This window comes from Mandrillus leucophaeus, unplaced genomic scaffold (genome assembly GCF_000951045.1).
Source record: "Mandrillus leucophaeus isolate KB7577 unplaced genomic scaffold, Mleu.le_1.0 Scaffold58, whole genome shotgun sequence".
In the NCBI taxonomy this organism is placed as follows: domain Eukaryota; kingdom Metazoa; phylum Chordata; class Mammalia; order Primates; family Cercopithecidae; genus Mandrillus; species Mandrillus leucophaeus.
Window position 1 is genome coordinate 2,651,570 of NW_012106252.1, and position 21,754 is coordinate 2,673,323.

General features: G+C 38.3%; 2 protein-coding genes across 3 annotated transcripts; one reads left to right on the plus strand and one right to left on the minus strand.

The window, feature by feature from the left end:
• Positions 1–293: 293 nt before the first annotated feature.
• TMEM99 (transmembrane protein 99) lies at positions 294–2,747 on the minus strand. Its single transcript, XM_011999036.1, is given in 4 exon segments — positions 294–536; positions 538–931; positions 934–1,167; positions 2,699–2,747. Coding segments are annotated over 4 exon segments (846 nt in total). The 3' UTR covers positions 294–367.
• A 10,208-nt stretch (positions 2,748–12,955) lies between these two features.
• Positions 12,956–17,423, plus strand: KRT10 (keratin 10, type I). Of its 2 annotated transcripts, none has more exons than XM_011998920.1 (8): positions 12,956–13,586; positions 14,415–14,497; positions 14,862–15,018; positions 15,105–15,266; positions 15,355–15,480; positions 15,793–16,010; positions 16,392–16,762; positions 17,056–17,423. In XM_011998920.1, the coding sequence occupies exons 1-8, from the start codon at positions 12,993–12,995 to the stop codon at positions 17,160–17,162; spliced, it is 1,818 nt and encodes a 605-aa protein (XP_011854310.1). In that variant the 5' UTR covers positions 12,956–12,992; the 3' UTR covers positions 17,163–17,423. The 2 variants fall into 2 exon arrangements, with proteins under 2 accessions (XP_011854310.1, XP_011854312.1); XM_011998922.1 differs by having other exon boundaries at positions 16,392–16,742.
• Positions 17,424–21,754: the final 4,331 nt, after the last annotated feature.

Here is a 21,754-nt window from a genome sequence, read left to right on the forward strand (position 1 = left end):
ATAGGGTTGCCAGATAAAAACACAGAACTCTCAGTTTAAATTATAATTTCAGGTAAACAATGAATAATATAACAGATACGTCCCAAATATTGCATGGAATATAGTTATACTAAAAAAAGTATTCAATGTTTATTTGAAATTCAAATTTAATTGGCATTCTGTATTTTATTTGCTAAATCTAGTAACACTATTTTGTTGTCTCCTAGAAATTTCTTTGAAACCTTAAAAAAGATTTCTAAACTCTACATTTTCAGTTTTAAATTTTTAATTTCTTTAAATAATCATATTCCAGATGCAAGATCAAGTAACCTGTGGCATTTTATTTTATTTTGGATGAGGAGATGAAGGGTGACAATGATAAGGTACCTTATGTTGAGGTAAACATAGAAAACAAACGGCCCCAGGTGTGGACCTGACTGTCCTGCTGAACCAGACAAGAGAGTAATATGAGGCTTTGCCACAACAAAGCCACAGAAAGGCTAAGGCCTCGTTTAATGTAAGGTAAGCCTATCACCACCAAAACAAAACAAAACAATACCCATTATTAAGCAGAAGCCATGAAAACTAGTATAAGTATTTATATTTTTATTCCACTCTAACACCTCAGAGGAAAGAACTGATGGGCAGGCCTCAGCTTCTGCTGACAACTGCCAACTGGCATGAGATTGCTGAGCTGAGGTGGACTCTCCAGACACTGGAACTGGAACTCCAGGCCCAGTGGCCTCTGGTAAGAATGCTGCAACGTGAGATCCTTGAGATAGATTGACTTGTTGAAGATGAAGAGAAAACTGAGAGCCTCCGGTACAGTTGTTGAAGAGCAACCACCAGCCAACACCAACAAGACAAGGAAGAAGAAGTCCTTCTCTCAACCGATGTCCGGAAGCACGAAGAAGACTCCCAAGATGGCGAAGAAAGGAAAACAACTTGAGGAGAGCCAGGAAGAAAAATGCTCCACAAAAATACGTGGCTTTAAAAAGACTTGAGGAAGGGAGCAGGCCAACACCCTCTGACCACAGTGACCAGCTGAATGAGGAGCTCCAACAGAATGAGCTGCAGCCAGAGCAACAGAGTGAGGGACACAGCCGGAGCAACAGAGTTAGGGGACACAGCTGGAGCAACAGAGTTAGGGGACACAGCCGGAGCAACAGAGGGGGAGGATGCCACCATCTCAACTCTCTCCCTGAGCAGCGAGTAATTTCACGGCAAGCCCAGAGACCTAGGATCCATCTGAGAAGTCTGTAGAGGTCTGACCCAGAGAACTCAACAACAGGGTACGCCCCATGGTGATGAAAATAAAATGAATCTGTTGTAACAGGAAAAAACAAAAAAAGTTACAACGTGTTGCTTTGAAATTCAACAGTATATTCACACGTGACATGTCTGGTCACAGATGTCTCAAAACATTTTGTATCTCCACAGTACAATGTTTGCCCTGTAAAATTTAAAAGCAATTCTTTAATTTTAAACTATAGAAGAACAGTAAATTTGGATAAGAGAGAAAGACACAATACCAGGAGTAAATATACTTACATGGTTTCTTTAAAATTACAGATTAAGTTCTATGTGGTACTAGTTTACAGCATTCTGCACTATTCTTCTACATTGCAATTTTTGATGAGTCGTCTTTACTTTTATTTTCCATTCCTTTCCTCTTTTATTTTTTTTTAAATTTTATGGATATGGGGTACATGTGATATTTTGATATAAGCATACAATGTGTAATGATCAAATCAGGATAATGGGGATATTCATTACCTCAAACACTTATTTCTTTGTGTTAGGAACATTCTAATTTCACGCTACTTATTCAGAATATACAGTGAATTTCTGTTAACTATAGTCACTCTATTGTGCTACTGAACACTAGATCTTATTCCATCTAATTGTAATTTTGTACCCCATCAACCAACCCCTTTTTATCCCCTGCTCTCTCTCACCCACCTCCCTACTGTCCTCCTAGCCTCTCTGGTAACCATTATACTACTCTTTATCTCAATGAGATCAACTTTTTTAGCTCCCACATATGAGTGAGAACATGTGATACTTCTTTTTAATCTAGTTTGACAGAAACTGAAAGTAACCACTGTTACAATATGTTACCCCAATATAGCTTGTGGAGTCTTCATCCCTGAAGAGTTTTGAGACGGAAGGAAGTAAGCAGGGGAGGGAGGGAAGTAGGAAATTCTAACTAGACCAAATTTAGCATTTATATTCCAGATGCCAAGAAGGAAAAAAAAATGCAACATCTTATAGCTCTGCAAATATGCACTCATTTATATCTAAGCTTTAGACTAGAAAATTCTAACTAGCTCCACATTTCAATCAAAATTAACAATATGGAAAATATTTGGAGAGACAGCAAAAAGTTTAATAGTTTTTGAATGTATATAAGTTGGAAACTTTCAAAGCACAGAACCCCTCCATGTCACAGTTTACTACTAAATTAATTCAGATACACACCTTGCGTTCACCATTGTATTCCTCAAGACTTAAAAAACCTGATGAAAAGTGGTTAATCTCCATAATGGGTGTTAGCGCCATCTGAAAAAGCCAGCATTATAAAAGCATTAATGTTTCAATTATGCATGGTGGCTAACTGCTGTGATTTGTTATTTTTAATGACTGGTCTGCCAAAGAGTTAGGAATCTCCATAAACCCATGCCAGACGGACCCTCAAGAAGTTAGGGCAGAGTCTCACCTGGGAACAGACAAGGCCTACAAGTCTGATCTCTTCCAGGGCAGGACATCTTGCCTCATTAGTTCTTTTTCTTTTCAAATTAGTCTATTTTTTCATCACAAAAGGAATGATAAGGAAGGCTTGTCTAGTCTGAAAAAGAAACTAAAATCCCTTATGTTCTTGTTAATTTTCCAAGTCACATGACCGAAAAATACAATTTTAGCTCATTTCAAAAGAGTTTTAGAAGTTACTCATTGTTTAAGCCAGCAACAGTGTGTTTAAAAAAAGAAAAAACAGTTAATCATTGTGTTTTTAAAAAGCTCTGAAGATAGGTCTGTGTTCAAATCCCACCAAAGTCCCTTTATTGAATAGTTTTGGGCATGCTAAATTTTAACTAATTTCTTTTCTTTTTCGAGGGGGTTTGTGGGGAAAAGGGTCTCGCTGTGTCATGCAGGCTGGAGTGCAGTGGTGCAATCACAGCTCACTACAACTTTGACCTTTCGGGCTCAGGCGATCCTTCCACCTCACCCTCTTGAGTAGCTGGATCCACAGGTACGTGCCATCACACCAGGCTTTGTGTGTGTGTATGTGCGTTTTGTAGAGACGGGGTTTCGCCATGTTGCCCAGGCTGGTCTCAAACTCCTGGACTCATGCGAATCCTCCTGCCTTGGCTTCCCCAAGTGACGGAACTACAGGCGTGAGCTACTGCGCCTGGCCAACTAATTTTAGTTAAAATAAAATTTCTGGCCAGGCATGAGGGCTCACGTCTATAATCCCAGCACTTTGGGAGGCTGAGGCGGGTGGATCACCTCAGGTCAGGAGTTTGAGACCAGCCTGACCAACATGAAGAAACCTTGTCTCTACTAAAAATACAAAATTAGCAGGGCATGGTGGCGCATGCCTGTAATCTTAGCTACTCAGGAGGCTGAGGCAGGAGAATCCCTTGAACCTGGGTGGCTGAGGTTGTGGTGAGCCGAGATTGCGTCACTGCACTCCAGCCTGGGCAACAAGAACGAAACGCCGTCTCAAAAAAATAAATAAAATAAAATAAAATTTCCCTCATAAAGTTGCCAATAGGATTTGATGAGACAAAAATGCAAGTAAAGTTTAGGACAGGCCTTGGAACATAAAAAAGTCTCAACAAGCTCTATCAACTCTATCTTAGGACTGACTTTGCAAATGCTATTTGCATATTTGTTTAATAAGTTTAACACAAGACATCAAAAGTTCTTTGGGCATTATCAATCGTCAGCCTTGTGAAAGAAGCCACAGAATGGTTACGGTACATTTTCTCTGTCACTATTGTGTGTTACATTTAAATAATTATTTAAATCTATTCCTCTACCATTCTTACAACTCCCTTACCAAAAAAAAAAGTGATTCAAAGACAGAGGTCCATTTATTATGAAAGACTAGTAGTCTGAGTCCATAAGGTCAAGTACTTTTTAAAAACCTTTAAAATTAGGAAATTAATTTGACTCCCTAAGACTTTTTCCTTCAAATTTAAGCACATTACATATACTCACTTAAAACCACTAGAATGGGGGATTACTGCTTTCACTGTAAATGTTAACCTCTGTATGTACCATTTCTAATCCAAAACTTTCTCTGTTCAGACTAAGTAAAAATTATGATCTGTCCAGACTCTCTAAGTAAAAATTATGAAGTTATACCCAATTATAATGTTATTTTCTCTCATATCCAGCCATCCTTGAAATGACCAATTGGATAAGCAACCACAACTGGACCTAAAGGAATTTTCTTAGATTTATGAGGGGGAGAAAACAGCCACTGAATTTTGGACAATGTTCAGTTTCAATATTTTAAAATTGGAGTCTGTAGACAATTGCTTGTTTGGTACTTTCGGCTTCACTATTTTTTATGAAAACTAAAAGGGATATTATGTTTCTATTTTATGTTCTATATTAATTAATTCTCCTCCTAATGCAGCTAACTCATAGTGAGCAATTGTCTTTTACAAAATGAAATTAATTTACCTGAAAAGAAATTTATGACATACTAATGAAATTTAAAAGCTAAGCTGTGTTATAGTTAATCCTTAAATTACAACATACTCTTAGGCTAGCTAGCCAGAAACCCAACTCGAATTGTCAATTCTCCTAATATAAAAAATTTCAAAATTTTTACCTTTGTATAGATCCATGGTAACTGTATTATTCAGGGGGAACAAGAGAGATTTCAATACAGGCAATAATGCATAATCACACCCAGATAAAAGGGGTACCTATCACCTCAAGCATTTATCATTTATTTGTGTTACAAACATTCCAATAATATTCTTTTAATTTAAAATGTACAATAAATTATTGTGACTATAATCACCCTATTGTGCTATCAAATACCAGATTATATTTGTTCTATCTAATTATATTTTTGTACCCATTAACCATCCCCACTTCCCAGCCTCGGGTAACCATTATTCTACTCTCTACCTCTATGAGTTCAATTGTTCTCATTTTTAGCTCCCACAAATGAGAAGTTTATCTTTCTATGCCTGGTTTATCTCACTTAACATACTGTCCTCCAGGTCCAGTCAAGTTGTTGCAATAACAGGATCTCATTCTTTTTTATGGCTGAATAGTACTCCATTAAGTATATGTACCACATTTTCTTTATCAGTCCATCTGTTGATGGACACTTAGGTTGTTTCCAAATCTTGGCTATTGTGAGTAGTATTGCAAAAAAAAATGAGAGTACAGATGTCTCATTGATATACTGATTTCCATGATTTTGGGTATATATCTAGCAGTGGGACTGCTAGATCATACAGTTCTATTTTTAGCTTTTTGAGGAACCTCCATACTGTTCTCCATAGTGGCTGTACTAATTTACATTCTCAAGAAAAGTGTACGAGGGGGTTCCCTTTTCTCCATATCCTCACTAGCATTCATTATTGCCTTTCTTTTGGATAAAAGCCATTTTAAGTGGGATGAGATATACAACAAATTAGTGTGACTGTAATAATTTACATTATTACATTCAACTGCAATGAGAATTACATTCTCATTGCACAGTTTTGAGTCATTTCTCTGATGATCAATGATGTTGAGCCCCTTTCCATATACCTGTTTGCCACTGTATTTTTTTTTTTTTTTTTTTTTTTTTTTTTTTTTTTTTTTTGAGTTTGAGGTCACTCTGTTGCCCAGGCCAGAGTGCAGTGGCATGAACATGGCTCACCTCCGTCTCCCAAGTAGCTGGGACTACAGACACATGCCACCATACCCAGCTAATTTATTTTTATTTTTTGTAGAGATGGGGTCTCCCTATGTTACCAAGGCTTGTCTTGAATTCCTAGGCTCAAGCAGTCCTCCCGCCCTAGTCTCCCTAAGTGCTGGGATTAGAGGTGTGAGCCACCATGCCTAGCCTGTATGTCTTCTTTTGAGATCTGAATGTCTATTCAGTTCTTTTGCCCATTTTTTAATCAGATTATTAGATTTTTTTTTCCTATTGAGTTATTTGAGCTCCTTATGTATTCTGGTTATTAATCCTCTGTCAGATGGATAGTTTGCAAATATTTTCTCTCATTCTGTGGGTTGTCTCTTTACTTTGTTGACTGTTTCCTTTGCTGTGCAGAAGCTTTTTATTTGATGTGATGTATGAAAAAAAATTCAAATTTTAGAATAAAACTACAGATATATTTTAGCAGGTTACTAGTAACAAGATAATCTCAACAGATCCAAGACAAAAAAATAGTGACCTTTAATGAAGAGGAAAGAGTGAGGGCTAAAATGTTTTCTTAATATATTCAGTGTATTTCCATTCTAAGGAATACATCTTTATATACTTTAAGGTATTTTAAAATTCCTATGCAGAATCTTGGTTTTCTTATCATTCTTACACATTCTTACATCAAAAAGTATCATAATTTCCCTTAAAGCAAAATTAAATTAGTTGTCTTCAACCAGCCTTTATTTAAATTTTTAACTTGCACTATTGCCAAAACATACAGGCCAAGAGTTTAGAGAAAAAAAATAAAGGCAAAGAAAGTGGGGAAAGGCACTGAAGCAATATGAAAACATTCAGAGAACAATGAGTACTGGGTGCAGCAAGAGCAGAGGCACCCTCCCTTCTCTAAAGGAACTTAAACGTTGTATCGCATTGGGAACACTAAGAAAGAGGCCAGAATAGTATAACAAATTATAAAACACCAAGTTGTTCAACATAGGAAATGAGAAGAAAGAGACAGCCATGAACCAGAGACTAATGGTGAGAAGTCTCGTGAAGGAGATGGCATTTAAGTCAGAGTTTGGAGTTGAGGTAGAATAACTTGAATAAACAGCAAAGTTGAAGATGGGCATTCTACGCCAAGAGCAACAAACACAGGCCTTAAAATGAAACAAAGCATAGTATATTAGCCAAGAGTAAGAAAGGCCTGCTTAAAGGATTAAGTAATTAAAGGATTTTTAAAGGAGATGCTAACACACACTTTTTCACTGAATCATGGACTATAATCCATATTTTAATATTTAATATTACTATCCATATTTTATAGGGTAGTAAACTGAGACACAGAAAGCTGAGTGTCTTGCCCAGGGCCACATAATTACTTTATGAAGAAAATGCAGCACTCCTTCCACTCCCCACCCTGACTCACCGCAGGGAGCATGAGGTTGGACAGACAGAGTAGGGCAAGGTTATGGAGAAGACTTAATCCGTCCACAAGAGATCTGAGTATGTTGATGAAGTGATGACAATACTGTTTCGAGAACATCAATCTTGCCGCAGTGAACAGATCTTAATTGACAGTGCTGAGTCAAGAAAACCACTTCAGAAGCTGGTGAAGTAATCTTCGAGAGAAGTGGTGAAAGCCCAGATTAGGGCAGTTACAGTGGGGCTACACAGAAAGAAACGAATACATCAGCCATGACAAAGAGAAGGTGACAAAATTAGTGCCTTGGTGGATGTAGGAGATAAAGAAATGAAGTTTAAAGTGAAAGGAAGTGTCACTCAAAGAAAAACAGATGGCACGGTTTGTCGCAAAAGTTATCAAACTGAACACCTTTTCCCCACCCTACTTTCCTCTCCAGCCATTTTCTCCTCCCTCACAAGCCATTTTCCAACCTCTCACCCTATCCTTTCATTCATTCCTATTTTGAAGGCATCCTGTGCATTGGACAGTGGGTTAACCTATGGGAAACAGAGATCACAAAACAGTAATAGCAACAAAAATATATTCATTAAGTGCTTATTCTATGCATGCAAATCATTGTTCTAAATGCTTTATATTTAATAACTCATTTGACTCCTGCTACAACTCCATAAAGTAAGAAAAATTATAATCTCTACTTTAGAGAGGACATTGAGATGAAACCTCGCAATAAATGGTGAAGCCTGGATTGTAACCCCAGCAGTATGACACCAGAGCCCACCCACTCAGTCTGCTACACTACCCTCAACAGCCTTCAAGCAGTTTCCGTATTTTTGTGGCTTCCATCACAGTAGAGTCCCAGAAGTTTCAGAAAAATTGACATAGGAATGTCTGTAGATTTAGGATCTCTGAATTTTAGAAGTTTACTAATGAGAAGACATGAACTTTATCAATTGATATCTTAGTTGTCCGACAATTAGCTATCTGAGAAGAGGGTACCAAATCTATCAAATGATGATACAATTTTCCACTGTTTCGACTCTGTGGGTAGTAATCACAAAAGCATATTAAACAATTTGCACAGTCACAGAACAGTCAAAAAGAAAATGCCTGACTCTTAAACTTTGTGATAAACAACAGAAAACTCTAAATATTTAGATCAACCTTACCATCTTGAGATATAACCTGCATTACCAGATTTGTCCTTCTGCAACTACCTAAACTATGTATTATATCTCAATTATATGTATTATATCTCAATCAGAAAAGGAAACTTGCAAATAGAATTTTCAGCTAGAAACTTCAAAACAGGATTTTACTTGAAGCAAAATAAAGAAGAAATAAAAAGGATCCAAATCCTAACAGTGAGACAAGTCAAACTGATAACAAATTTGAATCCAAAACATGCTTCCAGAGCTCCAGCCAAATTAACCCCATGTGAATAGCACCTATACCCGTCATAACCACGACTCAATAAGTTCAGAAGCAATTAAAGAAATTGATAAACTGGACAACATGAAAACAAAATACCATAAGCAAAGTCATCAATTCCAATATTGGGTATGCACCATGAATTGCCCCACCACTACTCAATTAAAACTGTCCTCTGGAAGGATGCCAATGGTTCCAAACTGCTTTCCTCAATCCACCTTTTCACTGACCTCTCGGGTGACCACCTCACCCACGTTCTCTTCTCCCTTGGCTTCAATGATCCTCTTTCCCCCTTTGCCTGGTCCTAGATGTCCTTCTTTTCAGGATTATTCTCTAGCTCTACTTCTTCTTCCCAGCCCCTAAAGTGATTCCAAAAGTTCAGAATTAGACCTTCTGTACATTTCTCTCTAAACTCCTTCCCTTAGGGATCCTAACCAACCCCAAAGTCTGCTATTCTGAACACTCTCCCTAACTGCAGTCCCATACTGCTTAAAGACATGTTTACATGAATACCCTGGTATTACCTCAAATTCACGTCTTAAACCAAAACTCATCTTCAATCCCAAACTTTACTTCACTATTCTTTCATCGTGCACTCACACCACACATACATACACACACACACACAACAAAAAAAAACACATTCACCAGACTGTTAGAACCTCTCTCTGCAATTCCTCCGAACCCTGAACATTGCTCAAATGTAGCCCAGATTGCCCTATATCATAATCTCTGATTCATGGGTATGTTTGTTTGCCTCTTCAAGTAGACTGTAAACTCCTTGAAGGGCAGGAACTGTATCTTGGTCACCTATGCATTCCCCAAGCCATATTGCAGGTGCTCAATAAAACCTGCTGAAGGAATGAATAAATTAATATATATGGATGATCTACTCCAGCCAAACTGGTCACTCAGTGTCTTCACCTGCTTGGCATTTTCACAGTCCCGACTTCCCAGAATAGTCTTCTCTCTGCTGTTGCACACATGAAAAGTCCTACTCATCCTTACAAGATTCAGCTTAAATTTCAACTGCACCATGAAACTCTGTCAGGTGGCCCCATTCCAACATGACCCCTTGCTCATTGGTCTTAAGAGTGCCAGTCTGGTGTTATGAAAACTAGCACTTTTGTAACTGTATCTCTTGATTCAAAACCAGGCTGTGTGTCATCACACAGACACTGCTGATATATAAATAAACAAATACATAATCTGGCAAATTTCTAAAACGTTTTAAGGTTTAGATTTTTAGCTATTAGATGAGGTAATAATACCTATCTTAGAGGATCTAGGGGAGGATTAAAGAAAAGTAAACCATCTAGATCATAGCAGATGTTCAGGAAATGTTAACTCCTTCCCCCTACACATCCAAGCCCCACCATCATTTTCCATTTACATAGCATACAGTGCTTAAGCTGATGGTATATGTCATGTCTTCTCAATTAGACTATAACTATGGCGAGATCCTTAAGGATGGGAGCTGTATCTCATTCACTTTTCTTCTAAATACCTACCAATGTGCTTTACATAGAGACACAATAAAAATTGAGCACAATGAAAATACAGTTACAGTGGATTATAGCAATCAAGTGTAAATGGTGCCAAGACTAGAATCATAAATGTTCATCCAATTTAGCTGTAAAATTAGTATGTGGCACCTCTTAATTTTACTCATGCCAACGGCTGATTTCAACAAATGACAGCGTGAATAAAGACAAATCAATGTCTACAGTATACAAGTTAATAAGTAATCTTTGGTAATAACAGTAAAGGTAGCTTAAATTAAATGTTATAGTATTAGAAGGCCCTCCATACCTGTATTTGTTCTCATGTACTTTTACGCAAAGACTCCCTTTCACATATTCTTTGGTTTAATATGATTGTAACAGAGATCTCTTCATACCACTTGTTAATTAACTGAAAGGAGATGGAATTTTTATATTTTCCACTGGAGGGAGACATTATAGGCTAATACTAAAACAAAATTGGTAATTCTAAGATCCAAAACTTGTGCTAATTATAGGTAAAATCAATCAAAATCTCTCTTTAATTAAAATGCTTCTTTCCAAAAAGGTTTCATTAATATCGAGGTTTCAACATCCTCTCTGAAGTTATTGGAATCTTTTTTTCTTTTTCTATCCTGATTTATCATAGCCTTCTTTAACTGTAGGTTATCTTCATCAAGAATCAATTCCCATGGTTGGGTTTCAGTTTTTCTTTTAACTACTGCCCCACTTGCATGTGCTAACAAGTTGGAAGAGTTGCGATTTGCTGGGTAGTAACCTCCACTTTAACAATAACATTTGATTAATGCTCCCAACCACGTTTCCCTTCCCTGCAGAAACTATTTCTGTAGCTTTCATAAACCAAAATGTGCAGCTATAAACTTAATTTGAAAAAACAATTACTAAAGGCAGAGCGTGTGCCAACTCACTACCCTTTCAATATTTTCATGATTCTAAGTTCTTTTTGTTTTGCTCTTTTTCCCCATTTGGAGAAGTTTATGGTGAGAATTAGAGTCATTCAGTTCCATTAGACCAAATCCACCGGAGCAGATAATATACATACACATTGGTAAAGTAGGAAAGAACCACGGAGTTAAAAGACCAAGCTTCTAACTGCAGTTTAACTACATGTTCCATGTCTTGTGGAAAAATCACAACCTCTCAACTTCAACTTCCTCTTCTATAAATTAGAAATAATAATAACTATGCCTACAATCCCAGCACTTTGGGAGGCGAAGGCAGGCGGATCACAAGGTCAGGAGATCGAGACCATCCTGGCTAACACGGTGAGACCCTGTCTCTACTAAAAATACAAAAAATTAGCCAGGCCTGGTGGAGGGCACCTGTAGCCCCAGCTACTCGAGAGGGCTGAGGCAGGAGAATGGCATGAACCTGGGAGGCAGAGCTTGCAGTGAGCTGTGATTGTGCCACTGCACTCCAGCCTGGGCGACAGAGCAAGACTCTGTCTCAAAAAAAAAAAAGAAAGAAAGAAAGAAAGAAAAGAAATAATAATAACCACCATTCCTATCTCAACAGCTTGTTCTAGAAATTTTTAAATCATAGTATCACAAACAGCACTATGTAATTGTAAAATATGTATGAATATATACATCCAAACAACAGCAATGTCATAGCCTATGAGGAGATATAATCTTACACAATGCACCAAAATCCCAATTTACTTCACCAAACTGTTATACCAAATTCTGTACACAGTATATCCAAGAAAATGTGTTGTTTTTGTTGAGACACTGAATTTAGCTTGGGAACACATGTGCACAATCTAGTTCATAATATTTGGTGCAAGTACCATTCTCTAATACGGATTTACATTTCTGCAAGCAAATTTTTACTTGCAATCATAACATATCCAAATTTTCCTTTTATTCAACCAGAACTTAGTGTAAAGTACTACAAGTCAGTTCTTCATATTTCATGCTAAGAAAATAATGCAGATTTTCTGCATTATTATGGTCTTCATAGAAACCTTAACTATGATGAATTTAAAAGGCAAAATAATCCAGCATAACTTCATGATTTCAGATTTTTTAATGTTAAAAATAATGTCATCATTAATTAGAAAATTCTAAAATCATTACTTCCACTTTCCTAGGCAAAATATCAATATACTCTCATTTGCCAAATAAATTAAAAGATCCCCTACAAACACAATCTCCTAAATTGTGGTTTTTATGGTTTTAATGTTTTATATATGGCAACTATTGATGCTAGTTAAATTTTTAGAATTTTTTTCTTTTTGATTCCCTACAGTTGTCTACAAGAACCTTATTAGAGCATGATTCTGCCAGACTTTATGCTATTTGTTGTTCCAATTAAAACTGTTTAAAACATGAATTTGAAAAATCTTATTTTAACTATAATTTTGTAGCTGAAACTCTTTTTTTCCCCAAACTTTGCAAACATTCTATGCAACCTGAATTAGTGCTGAGAAAAATGGATCTTAACAGTTGCTCAATGTTCTTCAACAGGTGAAAAGCATAATAAAACATGCTCATCTGAACTCCACCCATTTTCAATTTCAACATAGCAAACCTCCTGTTTATTCTTAGGGCAAATTCAAAATTGTACATATTGGGATTGGTTATTACTGAAGATAATTTATGCAATCATAAGCCAAAGATGCTAAGTAGGCAAAAAGAAAACCATGCAAGTAAGCAAACTCTAACACATGTGGACACACCCTATCAGTATATACATAAAGGCTTGTCACTGTCCTTGGTAGCAGGCACTCCCTGGGCTAAACAGCATCACCATGTCTGTTCGATACAGCTCAAGCAAGCACTACTCTTCCTCCCGCAGTGGAGGAGGTGGAGGAGGAGGAGGAGGAGGATCATCCCTAAGAATTTCGAGCAGCAAAGGCTCCCTTGGTGGAGGATTTAGCTCAGGGGGGTTTAGTGGTGGCTCTTTTAGCCGTGGGAGCTCTGGTGGGGGCTGCTTTGGGGGCTCATCAGGTGGCTATGGAGGATTAGGTTTGGGTGGAGGTAGCTTTGGTGGAAGCTATGGAAGTAGCAGCTTTGGTGGGGGTTATGGAGGCAGCTTTGGAGGGGGTAGCTTTGGAGGTGGCAGCTTTGGTGGGGGCAGCTTTGGTGGAGGTGGCTTTGGAGGAGGCTTTGGTGGTGGATTTGGAGGAGATGGTGGCCTTCTCTCTGGAAATGAAAAAGTAACCATGCAGAATCTGAATGACCGCCTGGCTTCCTACTTGGACAAAGTTCGGGCTCTGGAAGAATCAAACTATGAGCTGGAAGGCAAAATCAAGGAGTGGTATGAAAAGCATGGCAACTCACACCAGGGGCAGCCTCGTGACTACAGCAAATACTACAAAACCATCGATGACCTTAAAAATCAGGTAAGAGGTATTTTTAAATCCAGCTTTAAGTATCTTGTCCATGAAATCCAGACAGATGAATCTGAAATTAAGCACAATGTGGCTGTTTACTATGTTTACCTATGTTACTTTCTTGCTTCAAAAATAACCCAGTCTCATCAAAGATAAACATCTGCGAAAGTATGGTCGTGGCATTCTTCATCCAGCATGTGTGCTGCTTGTCTTAAGAGGATGGCAGGTTACTAAGAACTTTTGAGGTTTTAATGAGCATACAATGAGTCCACAGCTAAAATATGCTAAGTCATTTACAAATGTAGAAACTGAAAAAGAAATCATGAAATGAATCAGAACAAAATGCTATTCAGACTGATAACAAGCCATATTCAGTACCAACATGGTGAGAAAAATGAATTTTCTAGTATGAAAGTGGGATACTGCTTGCCTCTAAGGAATTTCTGAATTGTACCCATTGTGTACCAGTTCAGAGCATACTTATTTATTAGTATTTATCATGAGTTAAACAAATGCAGGTGTGAGTCAGCCAAAGCATGGCTGAAATACATGGAAATCACATAGTCTAAAAGAGGAGGGCACACTTGCAGGAATACATCTATATAATTCCAGTTAGTTTTCAGAAAGGAATAATTTGTGTACAGAAATACAAGACTGGAGAAATTCCAAGAGAACAAATAATTCAAAGCTAAGTATATGGGTAAGCCTGCAATATCTCATATTTAAAATAAAAGATTTTGTAAGAGAACAACATAAATGTGCAGAGTTCATCTACGCCACTACAAAAGCCGTATCTGCATCTGACCTTTTCTTAAGTAACCGTGCCTCTCCCTCCAGATCCTCAACCTAACAACTGATAACGCCAATATCCTGCTTCAGATAGACAATGCCAGGCTGGCAGCTGACGACTTCAGGCTGAAGTAAGTTAAGCGATCGTTGTATAATACTATCACAACGAATACATCAGTCGTTTTTAACCTGCCTTGGGATGCCCACAATAGCATTTACATTTTCCTGAATTCACCCAAAAAAAATAGTATTGGAGTTATCTGAGAAATTTTCCATGTCAGTATTACATTTTTGGCAATATTAAAGGAAGAAAATGCATTTTAAAGTAACTGTTAAGCTTTTTTCCATTAAACCACTATTACTCCTAAGTGAACTGTACATGACAAATACTGCCATGACATGAGATCAACTATGTATTTGCTTTTTAACAGTCTCTGCCCAGATACATCTCCCCTATATAAGTTATATCCAGTATTGATATCATGCTTGTTTCAGGTATGAGAATGAGGTAGCTCTGCGCCAGAGCGTGGAGGCTGACATCAACGGACTGCGTAGGGTGCTGGATGAGCTGACCCTGACCAAGGCTGACCTGGAGATGCAGATTGAGAGCCTGACTGAAGAGCTGGCCTATTTGAAGAAGAACCACGAGGAGGTGACACAAAAGTTACACTTTTCCCAGCCAAAGAGAGTTCATTATGGTCCTCGTGTAGCCATTAAATCTTTCTGTTCCTCAAACAGGAAATGAAAGACCTTCGAAATGTGTCCACTGGTGATGTGAATGTGGAAATGAATGCTGCCCCAGGTGTTGATCTGACTCAACTTCTGAATAACATGAGAAGCCAATATGAACAACTTGCTGAACAAAACCGCAAAGATGCTGAAGCCTGGTTCAACGAAAAGGTAAATTAATCTTCCTTTATAGTGAAACTCATGGTGGTTTTATCATTTCAGAATTTCCTCATCTTTTTCCCTGTTTTTAATACTCTAGAGCAAGGAACTGACTACAGAAATTGATAGTAACATTGAACAGATGTCCAGCCATAAATCCGAGATTACTGAATTGAGACGTACTGTACAAGCTCTGGAGATAGAACTACAGTCCCAACTGGCCCTGGTATGTTAACTCTCACGAAATGATTTCAATTTTATCATACAAAGTTTCATGCTCACCTAAGAATATGCAATGCAACAGAAAAATGCAGAGTTGGAGGTAAGAAAGAGAAAAAGTAAAGCTCTATGTTAAAGGAGGAAAAGTACTACTGGCATTGGTCTAAAAGTGCTGAAACTGAAATGGTGTCATTAAACATAAAACAAATTCTGTTCATTTTCTTATTCTTCTATATGAGGCTTTACTAAACAATTAAGTAAGTGTCACTATACTCAATTGAACAAGTAAGTCGCTAAGCCACAAAAATATTCGTTTCAGAAACAATCCCTGGAAGCCTCCTTGGCAGAAACAGAAGGTCGCTACTGTGTGCAGCTCTCACAGATTCAGGCCCAGATCTCCGCTCTGGAAGAACAGCTGCAACAGATTCGAGCTGAAACCGAGTGCCAGAATACTGAATACCAGCAACTCCTGGATATTAAGATCCGACTGGAGAATGAAATTCAAACCTACCGCAGTCTGCTAGAAGGAGAGGGAAGGTAAATTTTAAAATGAAAAGTTATCGCAGTTTCTTTTATTCAATATTCCAGAAACCAAGGCTTATCTAAACCCCAAGAAGATGCCAGAGAGTAAGAGGAAGGGAAGAGAGGGGGTAGGGTACAGAAAAAGGAGTACGCAACCGCAATCTCACTTTCTCATGAATATGGCCCAAAATGATTCTTAAGAGTTCTGTGTACACAAAAGTGTTTTCAAAGGATGGGTTTTAAAATACACACCTGGCAGGGTTTTAAAATATATACCTGGCAGGGTTTTATTTTCTCAAGACATGTTTTGCTTATTTTCTAAATTAACGGCAACTGGAAAGCTACCCACCGTTTTCCAACGTTAGAGATAACCGAATGTGACCTCACCCCGTTTAGTTCCGGAGGCGGTGGACGTGGCGGCGGAAGTTACGGCGGCGGCTACGGAGGAGGAAGCTCCGGCGGCGGTTACGGAGGAGGAAGCTCCGGCGGCGGTTACGGCGGCGGCCACAGTGGTAGTTCCGGCGGCGGCTACGGAGGCGGAAGCTCCGGCGGCGGAAGCTCCGGCGGCGGCTACGGGGGTGGAAGCTCCAGCGGCGGCTACGGAGGCGGAAGCTCCGGCGGCGGCCACGGAGGCAGTTCCGGTGGCGGCGGCAGCTCAGGCGGCGGCTTCGGCGGCGGCAGCTCCGGCGGAGGCCTCAAGTCCTCCTCTTCTGGGTCCGTGGGCGAGTCTTCATCTAAGGGACCAAGGTCAGCAGAAACTAGCTGGGGTAATCAGAATTAGTTTTAACTTCCTGAATGGTTTTTTTGCGCTTTAAGCTCTATAGAGTTGTTTTAAAAAATTAAAAATCTTAGAGACGGTTCCCTTTGCATTTGTTCACAAACTACTCTTAACACCAACTGTGAAAAATGGCATGATCAAAATGTTATACCTTAAGCATTTTTTTTTTTTTTTTGGACTTAGCAATGTAAAGTTGAAATTTCCTTCTTTTTACAGTATTTGCTTGTTAATTGCTAAGGATCCCTACAGACTGTGTAATTTTTTTTTTCATCATTCACTCAGATACTAACAAAACCAGGGTAATCAAGACAATTATTGAAGAGGTGGCACCCGACGGTAGAGTCCTTTCATCTATGGTTGAATCAGAAACCAAGAAACACTACTATTGAGCTGCATCAAGAGGAAAGTCCTCCCTTCACACAGACCATTATATACAGATGCACGGAAAACAAAGTCTCCAAGAAGACACTTCTGTCCTAATGGTCTATGGAAACAGGTTCACTCCCTGAAAATAAGGTGTCTACAAGGTGTTTTGTGGTTTCTGTATTTTCTTCTTTTCACTTTACCAGAAAGTGTTAATGGAAAGAAAAACAACTTTCTGTTCTCATTTACTAACGAGTTTCAATAAACTTTCTTACTGATGCAAACTATCCCAATTTGTCAGAATTTATCTTTACTTAAGTACATAATATTCTTTAAAATTAAAGATTAGTAAACCATAGCAGTTGAAGGTTGATGTATCCAGAAATGCGGAAGACAGAACTATTGCCATGCCTTTTCTGAGCTTTTTAATCATGTGTGTTCAGACCACCGTCAGTAAATTCACTAAGTAAAAAAGTCTGTAAATCCCAATATTACTCTTTAAGATACAGAATATGGGGAAGACTGCTAGCTCTCTGGCTTTAAATTATTTCAATCCTGGAAATTCTGAAATATCTCAAATAAAACCCCCAAAATAACAGTAATTGGAAATTTTATATTTTCTAACTACCTGACTTCTCACATTTGCCTGTTCTTTCTTCCAGTTACTATATTACTTCTTCCCAATTGTTATATAGCTTGACATACCTTCTGATACCAGCCAAGTAAAATCATATCACCCCCAGCAGAATTATTTGATGTCTATCAGATGAACATGAGAAACACTATCAGGAAGTAGTGATGCCAGTGTAACCAAAAGGATACCACTAGGTCTTTGTCTTCCCCAACTGTGCCCAGTGATCAGGACTAAAGACCTTGTACTTTCATAGTCAGTCCAATCACATTCCTCAGCCAACAAGAACCCAACCAACATTACTTAGTACTCTACTGAGGATCCTATGAAGTGAATGAGCTGGCATGTCCCTTAGACTACGTTGTGTCCTCTGGTGAGTTCTGGGATTACTCATGTCCACCAAGTAGCAGCTTTCCTCAGTATACTTGATTTGACCTCCAGATCTGAGCCCTGATCCGCTTGCCATTTGTTGGCACTCCACTGTATAGACACTACCATCTGTGACCCAAATTGATGGCAGGAGCCTTGTTTCACTGGGATGGATTTCCCTATAATCAAGGCTTCATAACCTACTTAGCACCAAATATTAGCACAGCCCAGAGGCTCTCCATTTTAGTTCCCGTGCCTCTAAATGTCTAAATGCTCACATGCCTCTGGATATTTGTACCAGCCAACCTTCTTGGGGGCCTGTCTTCTCAGGTCCACTATTGTCCCAACAAGCCACGTTGCGTAAAGCCCTGAAACACTGAAGTCCTTACGTTGCTGTGTAAGGACTCTGAACTCTTTACTGTGTAAATAGTGCTATACTGCCTGCTGTTCAGAAAACACCATCTTTTAAAATACGTATTATAAGGTTAACCAAATCCCTGGGACCTATTTTATTTATAATGTGAGATTACCATTCTTATTCTGAAGAAATAGATTTTTTATATTCAATACCACTGATACGAGGCAAGTACACATATGGTACTATGAGATAGCTGTGCTTGCTATTAAGTTTGTCTCTTCTACCCATTCTGCCCTCCTCCCCCAAGCCACAATCTTAGCAGTCAGAGTCCTCTATGTGGTTGGATGGTGACCCAAACTTTCATTCCTGAAAAGTCTGCATACATCGTGATCCTGTCTTCTTACTATTTCAATCTTGCAATACCTCCTTAAACAATTATTTATATTCTCTCTGATAAAGTAAGTACTTTATCTCTGATAAACAGCTGCTTTCTTGACAGGACTTGGACAACTATGGTTTGTTTTTTGTTTGTTTGCTTTTTTTTTTTTTTTTAAATTGAGACAAAGTCTCACTGTGTTGCCCATGCTGGTCTTGAACTGGGCTCAAGCAATCCTACCACCTCAGTCTCTGAGTAGCTGGGGTTATAGGCACATGCTACAGTGCCCAACACTATGATTTAATAAAGATAATCTGTCTAAACAAGCAACTTGACAATAAGCACATTGGTATTTATAGTAAAAAAATTACAGAATTCTTTTTTAAAATTATTAAATAGCACAGGGCACTATTTTTACCAAATAAATTTGCATGTACCCATTAATCAAAAAATTCTGTATGCATTCTTACAGATCCTAAAGTCATTACAGAATCCTGCTATTTAAGCAGAGTAGTGCCCAATTAGATTGGCAGAGCCAATTTGGCACCTATGTGGAAAAATACTACACAATAAAAGCTTGTTTCTCCAAAGATGTTCTCTCATGATACTAAAGGCCTAAAAGCTTTGTACCCTAACCTTGGTGCCCATGATGGCTTGATATTTTGCTTGGGAGGGAAGAAATAGCTTTGTTAGGGTCATCTTTATCAGGGAAGTAGCTTGATTAAGGTTAATGAAATAGAGTGCGTCTAATATTTCTCATCTATATTGCATCTTGAGAATGGGAATTAGGGAAAGAGCTTATTCATGGTTATGAGCATGCATCTGAAACACGGTGATCCCTGGACTTCCTATCCTGGCACTGGCGTTTACAAATTATGTAACTTTTGGACAAGTTACTTCAACTCTTCTGAGTCTGTTTACTTATCTATACAATAAAGATAGCTGCCTTATATAAGGTAGTTGTGGTTACACTAAGCTTGACAGTGAAAATAATGATGATAATAATAGCCTTTAAATCACACCAGGCATTGTTCTGAGTAATTTAATGATAGATGGATAGATAGGTAGGTGGGTAAGTGGGTGGGTGGGTGGATAGATAGATAGATAGATAGATAGATAGATAGATAGATAGATAGATAGATAAAGATAGGTAGGTAGACGCAGTACATGTAATATTTATATGAGCTCATTTAAGTTTAGCTACTACCCTACAGTTTATTTTCAACACAGAACCATAGTTATCCTTTTAAAATGTAAGTCTAATTATATTCAATCAAATTGTAAGTCTAATTATATTTGATCAAAGTTCTTTGATGTCTCTCCATTTCTCTTTTGATGTTACCTTGGTTAATATTCTTCAACAAGATGGTCTTCCTTCCTCCTTCAAGCCTTTGCACAGTTGTCACCTTCTCTTTGAGACCTATCCGGATTTTCTGCTTAAAATTTTACCTCCCAATCTCCCAACTCCCCTATCTGCTCCACTTTTTTTTATTATTATTATTATTATACTTTAAGTTCTAGGGTACATGTGCAGAACGTGCAGGTTTGTTACGTAGTTATACATGTGCCATGTTGGTTTGCTGCACCCATCAACTCATCATTTACATTAGGTATTTCCCCTAATTATATCCCTCTCCCAGCCTCCCACCCCATGACAGGCCCCGGTGTGTGATGTTCCCCGCCCTGTGTCCATGTGTTCTCAGTGTTCAACTCCCACCTATGAGTGAGAACATGTGGTCTGTGGTTTTCTGTCCTTGTGATACTTTGCTGAGAATGATGCTTTCCAGCTTCATCATGTCCCTGAAAAGGAATGAACTCATCCATTTTTATGGCGCGTAGTATTGCATGGTGTACATGTGCCACAGTTTCTTAATCCAGTCTATCATTGATGGACATTTGGGTTGGTTCCAAGACTTGCTATTGTGAATAGTGTTGCAATAAACATACGTGTGCATGTGTCTTTGTAGTAGCATGATTTATAATCCTTTGGGTATATACCCAGTAATGGGATCGCTGGGTCAAATGGTATTTCTCGTTCTAGATCCTTGAAGAATTGCCACCCTGTCTTCCACAATGGTTTAACTAATTTACACTCCCACCAACAATGTCAAAGTGTTCCTATTTCTCCACGTCCTCTCCAGCATTTGTTGTTTCCTGACTTTTTAATGATCGCCATTCTAACTGGTGTGAGATGGTGTCTCATTGTGGTTTCAATTTGCATTTCTCTGATGACTAGTGATGATGAGCATTTTTTCATATGTCTGTTGGTTGCATAAACATCTTCTTTTGAGAAGTGTCTGTTCATATCCTTTACCCACTTTTTGATGGGGTTGTTTTTTTCTTGTAAATTTGTTTAAGTTCTTTGCAGATTCTGGATATTAGCCCTTTGTCAGATGGGTCGATTGCAAAAATTTTCTCCCATTCTGTAGGTTGCCTGTTCACTCTGAAGAAAGTTTTTTTTGCTGTGCAGAAGCTCTTTAGTTTAATTAGATCCTGTTTGTCTATTTTGGCTTTTGTTGCCATTGCTTTTGATGTTTTAGTCATGAAGTCTTTGCCCACGCCTGTGTCCTGAATGGTATTGCCTAGGTTTTCCACTTTTTCTTTTTTTCACAGCGCTGTTTCCAACTTACTATACAATGTATTTATTATTAGTCATCCTTTTCCCCTGCTAGACAGTACACTCCAGAAAGACAACGATTGATCTTCGTCTACTTTGTCCATTCATGTATCCTGAGGCACTAGAACAGTGACTAACACAGGTTAGGTACCAAAAATAGAGTTTTTGAAGGAACGAACTCTATGACATATATACTACTATTATGTAAATTTTACAGATGAAGAAACTGAAGCACAATTTAATTCATCACTGGAACTAAGAGTGTAG